At 42.1% G+C, this 18,974-nt stretch overlaps 1 protein-coding gene across 1 annotated transcript in view; it reads right to left on the bottom strand.

Moving 5' to 3' along the window:
• The window catches only part of LOC110493796 (heterogeneous nuclear ribonucleoprotein L-like), a 58,853-nt gene extending 39,953 nt beyond the window's left edge, over positions 1–18,900 (bottom strand). Inside the window, exon 1 of the mRNA XM_036949782.1 lies at positions 18,537–18,900. Coding sequence (XP_036805677.1) covers positions 18,537–18,749 — 213 coding nt within the window. The 5' untranslated portion in view covers positions 18,750–18,900. The remainder of the gene's footprint in view (positions 1–18,536) is intronic.
• Positions 18,901–18,974: the final 74 nt, after the last annotated feature.

The raw sequence follows: 18,974 nt of genomic DNA, 5'->3' as shown, positions 1-18,974 counted from the left end.
ACTGCAGCATCCACCTATACTTCAGCATCCACCTATACTGCAGCATCCACCTATACTGCAGCATCCACCTATACTGCAGCATCCACCTATACTTCAGCATCCACCTATACTTCAGCATCCACCTATATTTCAGCATCCACCTATACTGCAGCATCCACCTATACTGCAGCATCCACCGAGAGGATTTTTCTGCCAAGGGAATTAATGCCTGACAGCTTGAAAGACGTTAAGGACACTACAGTGAAAATGGTTAACTTTGTTAAAGCAAGGCAACCTGAAGCCTCATGTATTTTCTGCATAATATGGGCAGCGACCATGTAACGCTTTTACTACATACAGAAGTGCGCTGGTTATCAAGAGGCAAAGTATTGACCCGTTTTTTTAAATTGAGAGACGAGCTTAAAGTTTTCTTTACCGACCATCACTTTCACTTGTCTGCATGATGACGAGTTTCTCACACAACTGGCCTATCTGGGTGATGTTTTTTCTCGCCTGAATGATCTGAATCTAGAATTACAGCAACTATATTCAATGTACGGGACAAAATTGAGGCTATGATTAAGAAGGACAACACACAGGTCTTTTCATCATTGTATGATTTTGTTTTGTGTGCAAATGAACGCAAGCTTACAGATAAGGTCAAATATGATACAGCGAGCATCTGAGCGAGCTGGGTGTGCAATTACGCAGGTACTTTTCCGAAACGGACGACACAAACAGCTGGATTCGTTATCCCTTTCATGCCCTGCCTCCAGTCCACTTACCGATATCTGAACAAGAGAGCCTCATCAAAATTGCAACAAGGCAGGATGCTCTGTGAAAATGTAATTTAATCAGAAGCCACTGCCAGATTTCTGGATTGGGCTGCTCTCAGAGCATCCTGCCTTGGCAAATCACACTGATGCCCTTTGCAACCACGTACCTATGCGAGCGTGGATTCTCGGCCCACACCAGCATGAAAACTAAATACAGGCACAGACTGTGTGTGGAAAATGATTTAAGACAGACTCTCTCCAATACAACCCAACATTGCAGTTATGTGCATCCTTTCAAGGATACCCTTCTCATTAACCTGTGGTGAGTTATTCACAATTTTTGATGAACAAATAAGGTTTTATATGTAAGATGGCTAAATAAAGAGCAACATTATTGATTCTTATTATTTGTTCCCTGGTCCTATAAGAGCTCTTTGCCACTTTTGCCACAAGCCGGGTTGAGACAAAAACTCATGCTTATATTTAATACATGTATTGTATAGTGTGTGTGGGGCAGGCTTACAATGATGGTAAAAAACAACATTTGAGAGTGCGCTGACCCTGGTGCTAGAGGGGGTACTGGAGGTTGAATGTTTGAAGGGGTAGGGGACAACAAAACATTTGGGAACCGCTGATCTACACCTTATATTCTACGGTAGAGATTTCATTAGAGAGGAACCAATCTAGAAACCAACAGATTATCAACTTCGAGCTACAAATATCCAATACTTTCTCTAACTGCACAGCCTGCCAGCCCAAATGCATGGAGAAAACCTTACGGCATTGATTATTCGCTCTGGCTCTATGCTCACCGCAATGCCATGCCTGCTGAAGCATGACCTCTCCTGTCACTGGCTGGATGTGGTTTTCTGCTGAGTCAGTCACCATTCGGGCCAGACAGTCTCTTCACGCATCACTTTCCGTTCAGGTTGGGCTGAGTTGGAACATGGCCTTTTATAACGCATTAACTGTCTCAAAGCAGTTCCCCACACAAAGTTAGAATTAAATTGAGAGCAGGTTATTTTTGTTGTCATTGCTAGCTAGCTCACTAGCACTTAGCCTTTGGGACCAGAGCAGCAGAGTAGAGCAGAGGGTGATGCTAGCTGTAGGTCATCAGTGAAACATCCTTGACAACCGTAAAGCCTGTGGCATTAATCATTGTGGCAGTTTGTTTCACATGACGTTAGTAGGGGGTCGGCGGTTTTATCGTTCGTGCCATGTGAGACGACTATGTTTCTACCCCTCGCGCACACACACACTACCACCACCATCAGACAGAACAGAGTGGATATGACAGGAGAACAGCTATCTCATAGTCGCGGCATAGCCGCGGCAAAGGGCATTATGTACCACCCCCCCCCGCTCCCCTCCCTTGCCCTTTTCTCCATCTCCATAGCAACAGGATCTCCACTTTTTTTTTTTAGGAATAAGGGGTGAGGGGGTGACAAGCTTTGACACATCCCTTTCAGTGACATTTGCGATCAAGGACGGATGTATGTATAATTACAATTTTAACATACATATTCATCATCAGTGCTTGCTACTTAGTTTCTAGGCACCCGTTGATTTGCAGCTAACAGGCATTTTGGTTTTGCCGAGCGAGGGCCATTAACTAATCTCTCATTTCTTTTTTCGTCCTCCTTCTCTTCCAGAATGTTTCTCATTAAACCTGGCCTTGTCTGCTACCGCTAAATGAGAGCGGTAAACATTTGCCAGGTCAAACGCTGCACAAACAGGGCTAACAAGGCAGAAGTAATGCATAATTTATCTCGCCAACAGCCAGGGTTCCACAGAACAAACAATCTGACGAGGGAACATTTGTTTTAGTGCGGTTTTTCGAGAGTCGTCATTAATTTAACCATTCTGATAGTGTCTCAGTTGCACGTCCCAAATGGCACACTATTCCCTATATATTGCACTACTGTTAACCAGGGCTCATAGGGCTCTAGTCAAATGTAGTGTGCTATATAGGGAATAGTGTGTAAATATACAATGTCAGATGAAGATTTCCTTCAGGCTGTCGGATAGAATGGAAGAAAATCAGGAGGTGCAAGTAGTGTGAAATATCTTGGGCTTTCTTTTGTCAAAAGCGATTACTTTTCGGGGGATGACATGAAAACAAGGCTCCTCTTCTACTGCAGGGAACCACATTTGAATTAATATATTTTGGTCATGAACTATTAACATTGTTTTATTGAGCAAACCTGGTAGGCGGGTAGTAGAGACTGCATAACCACATTTGAAACTGAATTTGAAGATTATATAGAGAGTCATATAACAAAGATACAACATGAATTGGTTCCTAAACGTAGATACCATTGCGTAGTAGCAGTTCTTATAATCTGTAGTAGTTCTAGTAATTGGTTGTAATATGGTTATATGATGTCTCCTCAACCAGAAAACCAGTTTACAATGAAAAAATGATGCTTTGAAGTCCCCATATGCCTAAAGTTTGACACACTTTAATCACATAAAATAAAAAATGGTTCTGGATCGTTCTCCAATCAAGCATGTGGTTTAGCCAACAAATTAAATGCCCCCGTCATATTCAATTTATTCTGCTCGCCACTTGGGTTCGGAAGGGCCCCATTTCTGTTAGAACATTCCTGGTTAAATATTTTATATTGTTTCCTCATGCAACAAACCCCCTCAATCCCCTTCTTCTCTGATATCCCCATGTCACATTAGTTCAGCTGCACCATCGAGACCATCTGGTGCATCAAGGCCTGGTATGGCAACTACTCGGCATCCGACCGTAAGGCGCTACAGAGGGTAGTGCGTACGGCCCAATACTTCACTGGGGCCAAGCTTCCTGCCATCCAGGACCTACAGTATATACTAGGCGGTGTCAGAGGAAGGCCCAAAAAATGGTCAAAGACTCCAGTCACCCAAGTTATAGACTGTTCTCTCTGCTACCGCATGGCAAGCGGTACCAGAGCGCCAAGTCTAGGTCTAAAAGGCTCCTTAACAGCTTCTACCCCAAGCTATAAGACTGCAGAACAATTAATCAAATGGCCACCCAGACTATTTAAATTGACCCCCCAACCCCTTTGTTTTTACACTGCTGCTACTTGCGGTTTATTGTCTATGCATAGTCACTTTATCCCTACCTACATGTACAAACTACCTCGACTAACCTGTACCCTCGCACACTGACTCTGTACCGGTACCCCCTGTACATAGACTCGTTATTTTTATGTCATTTTATTGTGTGACTTTAGTTTATTTAGTAATATTTTCTTAACTCTATTTCTTGAACTGCATTGTTGGTTGTGACAAATACAAAATGGTATTTTATTTGATGGACAAGGCCAGACAAGGCAGATAAAGAGAGCCTAGCTCACACCATCAGACCCGGGTTCCAGTATTATTACGTCTAGTCAAATACCTCAAGCGTTTCCTCTAGCCTGCCTGGATTTCCAGATGGGTGTGGTTTCAGTCAAGCACAGATTAAGTATTTAAAAGGATTTCAAATAGTATTTGAACCCAGGTCTGCACCATACACAGGATATTGAACCCAACCATCTTTCCTGCTATGGACAAATTAGTATTTCAGGCAGAATTCCAGAGGCCAGAAGGTGAGACAAGACGGCATTTTGAAGCTTTTGTTCTCTGCCAGTACCTATCTGTGTTTTTTCAGGTAAAGGGAGAACGTGGACACTAGTGTTTCAGGCACTCTGGCACAATATCCTTCCATTAAAACTTCTTCATGAAATATACAAACTGAGGATGAGTATACAAAACAGTGGTTTGCTTCAAGTCTTTCATATGAGAAAAGATGGACCATTGTTCATTTGGTTCAATTAAAGGCACTTCCCCCAAAAAATGTAAGTAGATCATTTCCCAAAGTCCTTGAACACAGGAGAGGAGATCTCCACTCGTCTATTTGTCAATCAATTTTGGTGTGTGTGTGTGTGCCTCTCAGACACACACATACACACGCACACACATCCACAAACACACGGCCCAATCTTTTCAACTCCTCAACCCAGAACTGCAGAGTATGGGCATAGCAAGCAATATCCTGCACAATACATCACTTAGGGACGCCTTCGAAGCCAGCTGTCAGAAAAATACTGCATTGCATTGGCCAATGTCAACTCCCCTCCGCAGCCACGGTAATCAACAATGTTCAAACAGTGTTAGCGTCATCAGGCTAAGGCCACAGCAGACACAAACACAACTCAAGAAAGGGCTATAGTGTGATCCCTATCCTTAATGCCCTTTGAGTTGATGCTGGAGGCTATTTTTGTATCCTTCTTCATTAAATAGATGGCTATTCTCTCAAACAATCATCTGGAGGGCAATTGGGAGAGCACACGACCCTGCAGTGTAACAGACACACACGCACCCATACACACACACACACACAGCGCCTTAAAGGGATAGTTCATGATTTTGGCAATGAAGCTCTGTATCTACTCCCCAGAGTCATAAACCCGCGGATACCATTTTTATGTCTCTGCATCCTGTATAAAGGAAGTTAGAGGTATTTTCACAAGACAATGCTAACTAGCATTAGCGCAATGACAACCTAACCCCAGCGGGACTCTGGACTTTTGCCCACTCGAAGGTAGTGCGCCATCCAATAAATTATAACTCATCACCGTTTCCTCTATATGAGAGTGGGCTGGCCTTCCTTAGCTCTTCGGAGACTAAGGAAGGCCAGACTAACTAAGGTTTTATTAATAAGGCCAAACTGAGACAGCTCCCATTTAACCTGTCCATCAGACAAAAGACAACTATTGCCTGTGCTCATATGACAGTGTTTGGTTGACTGTGCCTTAGGCCCCTACAGTTCCAGTTATCAGCCCCTTCAGCTTGGAATGAGCTTCAAAAGGCCCTGAAGTTACAGGAGCTCATCCCTTAAAATGAGTTTAAAGGTAAGATAAACACTTTGATGGAAAATGAAGTGGGGGGCTGTCGATAATTTGAACCCTAGTTGCTCCACACCTCCCCAAACCATCTTGCTGCTCAATGTGTAAATGTATGCTTTTAAACTGTAGTGCTTTGTTTTTTTATGTTGTAAAAGTGTCGGAAACTTTGTGTGCTACTACTTCGGCCAGGTCTCTCTTGTAAAATAGATTTTTAATTATATTGAGACTAACCTGGTAAATTAAAAATAAATAAAAGAACAGAAACTGGGGTGAAGGCACAAAATATCCCCATCGTCCAGCTTCCCGTGCCCTTTCTGCCTATGGGCCCTGGTCAAAAGTGATGCAGAGAATAGGATGCCATTGGAGATGTACACCTTCTCTCTCCTTTCCTTCTCACCCATTCAGCCACAGAGGTTATTAATATGGATATGATTGGATTCTATGCCCTACTTTTCAAGTTACACATTGACATTCGGGAGGAATTTTCCACCGCTTTGATGATCTTCACAGACCCCCCCCCATCTCTTTCTCTATATTGTTTTAACGTTGTGCGCGCCGAAGCTTGCTTTTATATTTTCACTTCAAAGGGGAAGCCTATTTTCACAAGGCCGCAGGCTTTTGGATTGTTTCTGTGTAGTTGCGTGCACAACAAAACTTATCAATGATCATGTGTTTTTTGGCATGTGAAAAAAAATAGGCTTTAAAGAGACTGCGATGAAAATCATTCAAGGTCGTTGTCTATGATAATCCCCATATTCAAATTGATCATCAGCCTTTGACAGAAAGTTGCTTGAAAAACATGATAACTGTCCATAGATCTTATCTGATGGACCAGGGCCTGTATGATAATAATCATAATCATAATTTGGGGGTGCTTACTGAATATAGTCTTGTTTCACTATATGTGCAAGTGGGTAACCTGTACAGGTGTGAGGTTTTTGACATATCCCTCTCCCCCTGAGACCTCCTCGGAGAGGGTCAGGGAGTGTCAATATAGGATCAGTTTGGCTTTTTAGATCATGATACGATTATATGGGCGGGGGGGGGGGGGGGGGCACCTGATCCAAGAGCCGAGATGCTTTTTGGTTTCTTGATTTTTCTTCTGTGTAAAGATTCTAGTTGCATGGATGGAAAATATCCCTACATTGCTGTTTGAATATGATAATTGTTCTATTCGTTTAATTCAAACAGCAGTGCAGTTCCCACCATATTGCTTTTCTTCTCGTTGATTACAATGTATTCAGAGTTAATACATCCCAGTGCTCCTTTGAGGAACATCACCTTCAACCTCGAAGTTAAATAATGTCCCCACTGATCAGCATATCTTTTGAATGTGAGGTTAATAAACTACTTAGTATTAGAGAGAACATGCTTTACATACATCCTAACACCACACGCACACACACACACAGACACACTAGCCATAATGCCTCAGTGGCTCAACATTGGAATGTGCCTTTGACTTCTAATTATCGCAGAAGAAAAAAGATTCTCATCCAATTTTAATTTGGGTAACATCATTGGCATGCAGGTCTGTCTGAAATGCAAATGTCCTATAATTATGCCAACGTTAAAAAAAGGCCAAACTTGTCAACAGATGTGGTGGAATATTCATTCTCATATCTTTTACATATCAGACGAGTAATTTTTAATCACTCAAACGCATAATCACCCTAATCACACGAAGAGATAACAAAACGATTGTTATTCTCATCAGACGCTGTCTAAAACATACAGGAAAAGGTGAAGAGGACCTTTACTACCAGATGAGTGAACGTGTAATGAGGTGGAACCATTCTCATGAGATGACTAACCTTGCCAGAGGCCTGAGGATTTGGGTTAACTTCACGAGCTAATGACCAGCCTTGGCTATAGCTCAGCGAGCTAGCAGTCTTGTGACACGCGAGAGACCCTGATACGAACCATGGTTGGAACCATACTGAAACAGCCATTGAAACGCAGCTATTCAAAATAAACTAATGTTCCAAATGTTTCAGAAGGGCCATTGAGGTGTGTCCGTCTCTTACTCAGTTTAGGCCATCATTAAGACGTGCCATTATGTAGCCTGATTGCATTTCAAGCTGAAAAGCGACAATAAATGCTAAGAATTTCCTTGATTATTGATTGGCAGACTTTGACGATGTTGGTCCATTGTTTTGAGGCTGACAGAAACAGTAAAGAGACAGTGGCCTGGATTGGTCTAGCAGTTACTGTTGCTGTCGGCTTCAGAGCACATGTACAGGTGTACCTGATGTACAGATTCATTTGATCACTCTGTTGTTGCGGAGAATCCTCCTGCACAGCGGGAAATGCGAACTTGTATTAGAGGTTTAAAAAAGGCTTCGAAAGTTTGTCATTTCCACTTTAAAAAGTGAAAAATGTATCAACCCCTACCAAAATGACAAATGAATTACAATCCACATAATAATTCACATTTCCTGTTACTGCAGCATTATTTCCCTAAATGTACAGTTTAGTCATTTAGCAGACACTCTTATGCAGATGGACTTACAATAGAGAGTGTATACATTCCTGCTGTGAGAAACTGGTCAAATTAAGATATGACATACAGTATGTACGCAGGTGTTGGCGTTTGAATTTAGTTCGCACCGCACCCACACTTTCCTGTCTCCCTTCACTATCTCTGTCCAGTAAAACAATTCTTATTTATTTTTTATTTTTAAATAGGTAAATGCGTTTGAGAGTGATGGTGATAGTGAAGGGAAGGGCTCGGCCATACGATCTCACAGTGGGTTACGTCACGGAATGTTGCCACTACTACCAAAGTCACACCTGGTTGAGGAATCTCGAGAAGGCCACCGGCTTGTTCATCATGCTGACAGACCAGCAGGATTTAGCCGAGTGCCAATATACCCTTATACTGAATTCTTATTATTTTTTGGACTGAATCTCGCTCATTGTCTCCAATACTCCAAATGCCATAAGTTTTCTTTTTCACTTCTATAACTGACTACAATGTCGAGGCTCTCCTAGAAGTTGGCGGTGTGAGGGGGAATCATTTTGATATCATGGATGGTCAGTCCTTGCATCCATAGCTCTGTCTATGCACTGAGGAGTGGTTACATTTCTCTTGCCCCATCCCTCAGCTTTTTACCGAAACAGGGGCGTAGAGTATGCTTTGTTATTGTTTCAACTGCTGCTTGCCGCTTTAATCTAGTGCGGAGAAGACTGGGACCAGAAATCAGCCAAGCATTTCTAACACACCGGGATAGTTTTTTCCCTCCAGGCCCCCGTTATTAGCCAAATAATGATCATTTTGCGCAAAACCCCCCAATTTAGACAAGCCAAATGGGCAAAACAATTGCCCTATGGCCAGTCCGTCTCTGATGTGCTACAGCTTTCTCCAGGTGTATCTTACTTCATCTTACTAATGGTAGTGAATCTCCTTCTACACATACAATAAGAATGCAGTACTTTCCCCAAACAGGAAATCAAAGAAGATAATGAAAATGTATAAATAAATCAGCAGCAATAACAACATATGTAATATCCTCATCTCGTCTGTTTGGTGTTCTTGCGTTGGAAAATCCAAAAATCGTATTGACAAAATGCCAACAGCTACTATATGTAAATAAAGCCTCCTCAAAATGTAAATTAGTCAGAAATGTGTCTCTGCTTCGAACACGTCCTCAACACCTGTTTCAGTAAGTGTGCCTATCTCTGCGTGACGTTTACCATGGTTAACAACACCAAAAACAACGTAAATGGTGCAGAAAAACCAACATTTCATCTCTAGGCTTCCACCTGATGTTAGCTTTGGAGAAGCATTAATAGGCGAGGGCACAGGCCTCATTTACATATACTTCAATAAACCACACAAAATAAAAAACTGTCGGGATCACCATTAATTCCAGCGCCGGATTACATAAGACACTGACTCGCAAAAGCCAAGGAATACTAAGGAACGCCTCTCCGCCAGTATCTCTGATGTCAGAAAGGGTTGGGAGAAATAACGTCCCGCAGTGCGATGTGCCAGCTAAGTAGGGCATGTTGGGGGCTGCCACCGCCAGCCCGCCTGCCTTCAGAACTCTCCTTTTGCAAGGGGGCGAACTGCTGCTTTCAAGCTCTCCCTCTGAAGACGATGCTGAGATCACAGAGTTGCGGAGATAAAGCGCCTGTGATTCTACTCCCCCACCTCCATCCCCTTCCCTCCTGTGCCCCACCCCCACTCGAGTCTCAAAATGTAACTTGAATAAAGACAGACAGGGCAGCAGAGTTAATATGGAGCTGCCCTGCCCGGTCCCTGGCTGGTTGCGGTGCAATGACGAGCAGCCAAAGTTCAGCAGCCCAGCCTTGAAGTCAGGCTGGTACCCAGTGAATGTAGCCAAGTTATCGTTACTCATTGTGTATTTATTATTACTTTTATTAATACGTGTTATTACTTTACTTTATTTTATTATTTCTCTTTTTTTCTTCTTCTCTCTTCATTGTTCGGAAGGGCCCGTCAGTAAGCATTTCACTGTTAGCTACACTTGTTGTTTACGAAGCATGTGACAAATACAATTGGATTTGATTTGCATTGAGAGAGTTGGCCAGACCAGTCGCTGTATGCTTATAAAGGGAGTCTCGAAGAAGATGGTGGCCACTGGCAAGGCCACAACCAACACCACCTATATCATTTCAGCCCTTGCTAATATTACCATTGAATTGCTGTTCAAAAAAAAATCTGGGGTATCAGTATTGCCTCAAGAGATTTTCCATGTTGCTTTGTTTGGACTGGCACCGTAGAAAATAGGGGAAATGCACTGCAATTTTACATCTAGGCATTGGTTTGTAGGTGTGTAGCCTCAGGACATGTTGAATAACAGTCCAAAGAAAAGAAGCGCTCTCTCACTGCGCTTGCAGAGTATCACTTATTTATTGAATGCCGACATTTCAGCCTCACCGACCGTCATCAGAGATCTTAACCAGTATTTCCTAGCACATCGCCATGTCAGTCTTGGAAGGGGGAACGGACTCGGACTCACACTATTCCCCATGTCTTACAGCAGTGGCTTCATCAAGCGCAAGCTCTTGGCATACTCTGGCCGTGACGCTGCAACTACTGCTGTACTTGTGTTCACAGGAGAGAGAGATGGAGAGAGGGATAGAGAAAGGGAGGGAGTGAAAAGGGAGATGGAGAATGGGAGAAAGCGGAGAGGCCCAAGGCAGAGGGGGAGGCCTCTGCAAAAGAGAGGGCGAGTTGGACAGAGAGCCTTATCCTGGTAATGAAGAGGGACGGTCAACAAAGCCACCAGCAAAAATCCTATCCCTCTCTCCCTCTGCTACAGTCATCTGTTAATGTTTGCCTTTTCAATTGTTTGCACAGTGATTTCCGATGGGAATACACTTCACAGCACTAGCCTCTCAGTTCTTGTTACACTCTTCAATTGGACAGTAGTACTGTTTTCCTGTTTTTAGGGACAATAGCTTTAGGCGATCTCAACATCACGGCCATCTTTACAGACTAGGTTTCAAAATTTCTGTGGCATTACAGCTCTAGCATGGTCCCGTATCTCTTTGCGCTGTCATGCTAACGGCCATATCACAAGAAACACAGAGGCAGAAAGGTTGACTGCATATTCAATTCAAATTCAAATCTCTCTTTTTAAAGTCACCCCCCCCCCCCCACTTTCCTCGACTTTTCCTAAATAAGTCTATTTAACGCAGGTATGTTCCGCAGAGCATCAAATCCTCTTGCAGAGTCACATGCAGGTAAGACGTTTTGATTTCTAGATATTATCAGAAAGAGCAGATTCCGAAGTTTCCAAAACACTGACCTTTGACAATAACTCTCAAGATTGAAGAGATTAGCTCTATTTCAAAATGTCACTTTTTCAGAGAATAGCCCCTGTTCCATGCACTACACATCATGAACATGTGGCAGCAGGCAGCCTACAATAACTTCATGAAAATGCCATTGTGTTCTTTGAATTTATGTATTCATTTATTCTAATGTTATCAAACACCTCCACAAACACAACCAAACAGCACATACGATAGCATATATGAAATGTGTCTATTAGACTTATACTTGAATGTCGCAGTCAAAATGACCGCTCATTGGCTCAAAGCGGGGTCCCTCGGGGCCCTGCTTTTCTAGTGATAGGAGTGCTACAGAGCACAAACAGTTCTGGGATTAGACTGCAATACCTCATTTCCCCTACTGATTTGGGAGCAATACAAAATGATATCAAATAGAAAACAGTCCAATAGTGACAGTGTTCGCAGAAAGGCATTCACAGCGGGCATAGCTGCCTCGCTGCCTCACTGCTTGACACTTATGGGGCCAGCTAAGCTACTGGAGGAAAAGGAAGAGACAATAGATCGAGAGACTGAAAGAGAATGGGGAAAGGTGGAGAATTCCGTTACACTCAGGCTTCGGCTGAGTTTAAATCATAAGCTCCTAAGTGACTCCTGATAACATCAGCACAGTGGGAATCTGCCCAAGAGCCTGTCAGCAAGGAAGACGAAGAAGAAGAAGAAGAAGAAGGGTAGGAGATAGAAAAAAAACTGACGATAATGATTCACTTCAAACACCACCCTGGGAGCATTAAGCCTTCCCACTACAGCTCAATGAATTTAGGAGAGAGAGACTGAGAGATAGAGAGAGACAGACAGAGAGCGAGACAGAGAGAGAGAGAGAGACACAGAGTGCTGGAAAGCACAAACAGTGAAGCTAAGAAAGATAGCATCAGTTGAACACTTCCTCTGGAGTCAAAAGGAAAGAAGAAAAAAATGAGCCACAACCACTTTAATATAAACCATCTTTGGCATCTTCAGCATCTGTCGTAGGTAATAGTGTTTCTTAAGAGGTCAACAGATGCTTGCGTTGTAACTACCTTGCGGTGGAATGTGGAAAACAAGCGTACCAGACTGAGCGAACAGAACGACACTTAGCAACACACAGACATGTTCTTCAACCTTGACAGTGTTAATTGCTGGTTCGTCAAACATGAAACCCCTTGGAGTCTCCTTTATCTCAGCTCAACCGTAGGTTTTTAGTTTCTAACAACTTTACATCGCTCCTTGAATGTAACATATTTCCTGAATGATTCTCTTTTTTTATTGTGTAATACTAGATTACCGATTGCCTGTCCCTGACACTCATCTTCATGACAGGATAAAAGCATACGATTTCAGATTTTATTTTGATCGAAGACAACACATTGGGATTGGATCACTTTCAATGCAAACCAGCATACTTTATACAGGTACAGGCCAAGACAAAGACTGATTGGTATACTTCAGTCTGCCTCATAATAACAGGATGTCAGGAGGCAGAGACTGTGGGCTCAGCCCATCTTTGACAAAATGGGCAATTCTACGGCGACAGAAAGACGCCAAGACTCTGACTTTTCCACTTTAAAAGGATGCCAAACAAAAAACGTTGATTTCAAAGTTAAACAAACCATACAACTCTAGGACTTTCAACAGAACGTTTGACCAAAACAGATTTAATCGAAAAACTGTGAAGAGTAACAGAATGACGTTTTCCAACAACTCTATCAAATACTGCATTTAATCCAAAGTAATATTCAAAGATGTCTGCATAAAGAATGGGGTGTCAGATATGATATGACACCTTGACTTTGATCAAAATCTATTTGGGTTATTGAACTACAGTAAGTGCAGTGGATTAACACCCAGTAACAGAATGATGGTAGCAGAGTGACATCATTGGTCCAGCCCTGGTCGGTACTATACAGAGATGCATGGTGGTGTTTCCTGAATAGGTACACAAAGCTAGAACAATGATATTTCCTCCTTTGCATGGTTGGGTATTATTCTACACACTAGCTATTATTATAATGAGCTCAGACCCCAAATAATACCACATTTGGTTGGTCCGAAACGGACCAAATCTGTGCCAATCATAGACGTCTATGTTTCACAAGTTTGGACATCCCAGTACAACACAGTAGAGCACAGTACAGTAAAGTACAGTGGAGTTCAGTACAGTAAAATACAATGGAGTTCAGTACAGTAAAATACAGTGGAGTTCAGTACAGTAAAATACAGTGGAGTTCAGTACAGTAAAATACAGTGGAGTTCAGTACAGTAAAATACAGTGGAGTTCAGTACAGTAAAATACAGTGGAGTTCAGTACAGTAAAATACAGTGGAATTCAGTACAGTACAGTTTAGTAGACTATAAGCTAGTTTAGTACAGTAAAGTACAGTACAATACAGTAAATTATACTGTACTTTACTTGTGTGCTCTACTGTGCTGTACTAAACCATTATCTACTGTACAGTAAAGTACTGTACTTTATTGCACTGACCAATACTATACTCTACTGTAGTGTATTGTGCTGTTCAAACATGAAGCAGATGTCTATGATTGGTCCAGATTTGAACTGACCATATGTTCACTACTTTTCAATGTACAGGGATGTCCGGTGTCGGTCAGTGCTCAGTGAGTGAGAGGGCTGTCTACAGTACATGGAAAGAGAGAGGGCTCATGGGTAGGTGTCAGTGGTGACGGGGGAAAGATCTATACAGTTACATATTGGTATATTATTTGATGATATATCGTATAGTAATGTTTTGACAATATCGCAATATACTTTTTGCGCTAGTTTCCACAAAAACTCCAGTATTTTTCCTTCATAGCTTGTTCTCCATCTTCTTTTTAAACAGGAAGCCAATTTGTTTTCGGCACTTTTACTTCCATGACTGATCAAAGCTAGTTTTTCTCATGGCTCTCTCTTGTCCCTCCGCAGCAGACATGTGGTGAGCAATATGTTTGGAACATCGCATCGCAATAAATCACAGTATGGAATTGCAATACATATAGAATTGTGAGAATCGCAATACATATCATATTGGCACCTAAGTATCATCATAATATCGTATCGTGAGGTCCCTGGTAATTCTCAGCCCTAAGTGTCAATAAGAGCTGGAAGTGGTGACATTAACTGGAGAGAGAGTAGATAGACAGGGAGAGAGAGAGGGAGGTGGTGTCCAGACTGTTTTCACACTCTTGGTTTGACCATGAGACAGAAGGAGAAAGTAAACAGTAATGGTCTGAACATAACAGTGTGCCAGTGGAAGGGAGGACAGTAGAAGGTAACCCAACTGTGGTTTGAGACTACTATACATGCTCATTGCAGCCATTTCAGTTCAGTCTTTCTGTTACTGATTTGGTAACAGAATAACACGCTATAATCACATAATAAATCATAAACCAAATGTTATCCGCAAAAACACTATAACTAATTAGCAGGTCTACCTTTACGGTACTTGTTACTTCTGTGAACTTTCATCATCCTCCCTCCTCATGAGGGACAGAAATGAGAAAATATCTTAAAGATATGTGGTGTTTTGGTAACAGAATGACAAGACACTAGGCAATATTTCTTAAACTTACAGATGGCAAATCATTTTGGCAAAACTAAATATAAATGATATTAGTTGGTAGGGGGGACATTACTTCAGCATTATTGTGTTTTGATGTATTTCTAATACCATTTAATACTGTTTCTGCTGGATGTTTTCTAAGATCCATTTTCCATCTGTTTGACCAGAAATCAAAGCCTTTGCTTATTCCTCATTTTTAAGATGGAAAATGTAGAGAGATTTATTTATGCCTCAATTTCTCAAAAGGTATTTACTCTTAGATGTCATTTGACACCCAATGTGATGTGCTCCTGTGAACTTCTCATGTCAGTGCTAATGGGTCTTTTTACATTAAAATTCCCAAATCTAGTGTAGGAAGTAGACCAGACACTGGTAAATTAGCCTGGTCCTAGATCCGTTTATGTGATGTAGAATAAAATAGAATAACTTTTCGCAGAAATGTAAATACAAGCAAGGCACTCAAACTAATTTACAGTAAAATAATTACACATGTACATTGGAAGGGGATATGCAGAGCAAAGTTTTGAATTGAGAAAATGTATGTTTGTAGCGTTCGATCTAATGTCCACAGTTAGTATGGATATTGGAATATAGTCCCAGTCAAAGTTCTTCCAGAGCTGTGTCACCAAGATCCACACTGAAGCTAATTTCTTAGCTAAGCTACCACAGCTTTGAAAACAGGTTTCATGCAGCCCAAAGCTGAGGCTTTAGTCACACTGGTATGAGCCGCCGTTTGTAACATGCTATATTCTGTGGAAATGATTCATTCCTTGTCACAAAATGCAAACATTGCCATCTTTTGTGCCCACAAAATGCCAAACGGTTATACACCGAAACCCCATGAGGGACTGTATGCCTCCCAAATGGCACCCTATTCCCTATATAGTTCACTACTTTTGACAAGGGCCTATATGTCTGTGGTCAAAAGTAGTGCACTATATAGGGAATATTTTGCCATTTGGGAGATCCATCCCGGCATCTGAACAAAGCTCTGCCTCGCACCCAGATGTTTATCAGCCAGGGCCCTTGGCTTTATGAGATAGTGCCTAGCGTCGCGCCATAGTGGCATTACTACCATCCACGAGACCACGATGTAATTCCCTCTTTGCATATGCCAATGGGATACGATTAAGAATGCAAACTGCACCTCGATCTATCTCTCCCTATCAAACACACCCACGAGGCTCATTGTTAGGCACGTAATAAAAATGTTAATGTTCTATTGAGCCCCGATAAGGCCTACCGCCGCCCACCTAGGCTCTTCTGATGTGCTTGTCAGGGCTGCGGATCACTTTCACATAAGGGACGCTATCTGGTAGCATTCCAAATGGCACCCTATTCCTCATATAGTGCACTGCTTTTGACCAGGGCCCTGACATTTGGGAGGCAACTGGCTGCCATTGCCCAAACTGAGGAGCTATTGTTGCAAAGCCAAGTAGGAGATTGATATACCAATAAAAAAAGTGTAGAGAATAAAACCATATAGGAAGTCTCCACTTCCCCCTTCCTCGTGCCAATAAAAAATGATAGACAATCAGTTACCAGAGGGTGATGGTGATAATCCGATTAACAGGCAGGCTATTTAAAGTGGAGCGGAGGTAACCGTAGCAACATGCTACTCACATGAGAGGGTGTGATGTCATGTGTTATACCATGGTTGAAAAGTGTTTCCCCTTGATTGGACTCTTATTGATAATCCTTTAACGGACAATCTATCAAAAGGGGAGCGGTGCTACCGTTGAACACAGGGGAGGTGTGTGACGTGTCGATGTCACGTATACTCCCTCTCCGGTCTCTAGGTCACCAGGCTGCTGATTATCCCGCACACCTGTCACCATCGTCTCGCGCACCAGCGCCTCATGACACTCACCTGGACTCCATCACCTCCTTGATTATCTTCCCGATATCTGTCACTCCCCTTGGTTCTTTCTTCAGGTGTTACTGACTCGGTTTCATGTCGGTGCGTTGGTTGTGGCTATTGTTTTGTTTATTTATTAAAACACTCACTCCCTGTACTGGCTTCCCGACTCTCAGGGCGCTCGTTACGGTCAAAGCATGCCAAAGAGGAAAAGTGTTCCCTCTTGATTTAACTCTTTATTAAATTACCAATTTGAGGCATCAGGGCGAAATGCCAAAATCTATTTTATTTTATTAACTCTTAATTTACTAAGTACTAGGTTGACTAAGAACATATATTATTACAGCAACAGTTTGGGGAAGGATATCCAATATCCAAGATTGAGAACATCTGGGACAGTTTTTCAGACACAGATTAGGCCGAGTCTTGGACTAAAAAGTGCTTTCAATTGAAAATATCCATTGAGAATGTTTTTTTTTACTCCAGGACTAGGACAAAAATGTTTAAAATTAACGTTTCATTTATTTTGACTGTGACTTGGCAGCCCACAAAGGTACTGACTGGTCCAAAGATTGAACAAGAGTGTGTGTTTTCGGTTGATTGGACGAGTGATAGCACTATCTGTGGCTTCACAGGGAGCAGCAAATGTCAAATACGGCAAGATAAGCAGTGCTCAACCAGGCAGACTCCATGACCACTTTGTATTCAAATAGTTACATTTCTCTTACGGCTCTCTCTGGAGACGGACCTGATGCAGCATGTGTGATTTGGAATCCTAAGCTAACCCTCCTGTATTTCTCATAAAGGATCCTAGACCACAAATCTAGATATAGAATACTTTGGGTTTTGAAGTCTATTTCAGCTTGTGGATAAACATATATGTTCATAGTTTTGTATATAACCGTGTAAATACATATTTATGAGGATAATATTATGTTGTGACTGCGAATGTGAATGTGAATGTACGTACTTCAGAGCATCTCTGTCATACTCTTTGGTGAAACAATGTTAGCCTTGGGTGAGAAATGGGATATGGTTCTTCACAGTGACATTCATCCAAATGTTAGAATAAATATTTTAAGCCCCAGTTCATAGCGTTTGTCTAAATTTAGTTAAGCTAAGACACCCACGGATACATTTCTTCGGGGGGGCAGTCTCTAAGTCGATGGTAGCCTGCGTATTATTTGTCTCATTATTATTAAGACAAAATAGATTTCAAGCCGCCAGACTGTCGGGGACACTAATGTAAAATCAAATTACGGGGTAACGAAGTTAAATAGTGTGCTTCGTTCGGCAGAGAACTCCCAAGTCTTGTGTTCTGAGAGATATGAGCTACACAGCTCCACACACTTTCTATGGACAATTTTAGAGCTTTCATTTTTATTTTGTAAGCTTTCTAAAGAAAATTGCTAGATATATTGGACACAAAACTAAATTGTCATTATTGGAAATCAGTCCTTAAATAATCAAGTAGCCTAAATATTCTCAGAACTGCAGCTGGATCAAAGGCCCATCTGTCAATCCAAGTCAAAAAAACTTTATTGAAGACTGTCACTTGCCCAGAGATAGAGATAGAAAACAACACTGACTTGTTTCTTTGAATATGGTCATTGATGATGCTCACTTTCTTTTTCAAAGCCAAGCATCCATCTAAGACAATGGGAAATGTTATGTCTACACCCACCTTTCTTCCAGACCCATATTTTTTTGTTGACCACCGGGCCCGGTTTTCCCCGGCGGTCCCCGTAGCATCCTCCTCATCTCCTAGCAGCCCCGCGGAAGCTGTATCTGAATCCTCCCCCTCCTCCAAATCCTCTCCCTCCTCCACATCCATCGTCTTGAGACGCTTAGGCGCTCTCTCGTATTCCCCTTCCTCGTATTCCTCAATGAGAGACATTGTTGATGAATAGCAACAATTTTTTGATGTTAGATTAATTCAACACCTGAGAAATAAATCACAAAAAGCAGTCCAGAAAGTTGCATGCACGTGGCTCTAAAACAGAATGTCGACCAAGCGAACTAGAATTCTGACAGCTGTGCGCATTGACGGTAATGCCACCCTCCAATACGCCCCCTTCTTGTGCGTGCACGTTCACTCTTTTTTTCACATTGCAGATTTTCT

The sequence above is a fragment of the Oncorhynchus mykiss genome, chromosome 17, assembly GCF_013265735.2.
Source record: "Oncorhynchus mykiss isolate Arlee chromosome 17, USDA_OmykA_1.1, whole genome shotgun sequence".
Classification (NCBI taxonomy): domain Eukaryota; kingdom Metazoa; phylum Chordata; class Actinopteri; order Salmoniformes; family Salmonidae; genus Oncorhynchus; species Oncorhynchus mykiss.
The sequence above is the reverse complement of the archived record's forward strand: the minus strand, read 5'-3'. Positions and strand labels throughout refer to the sequence as shown.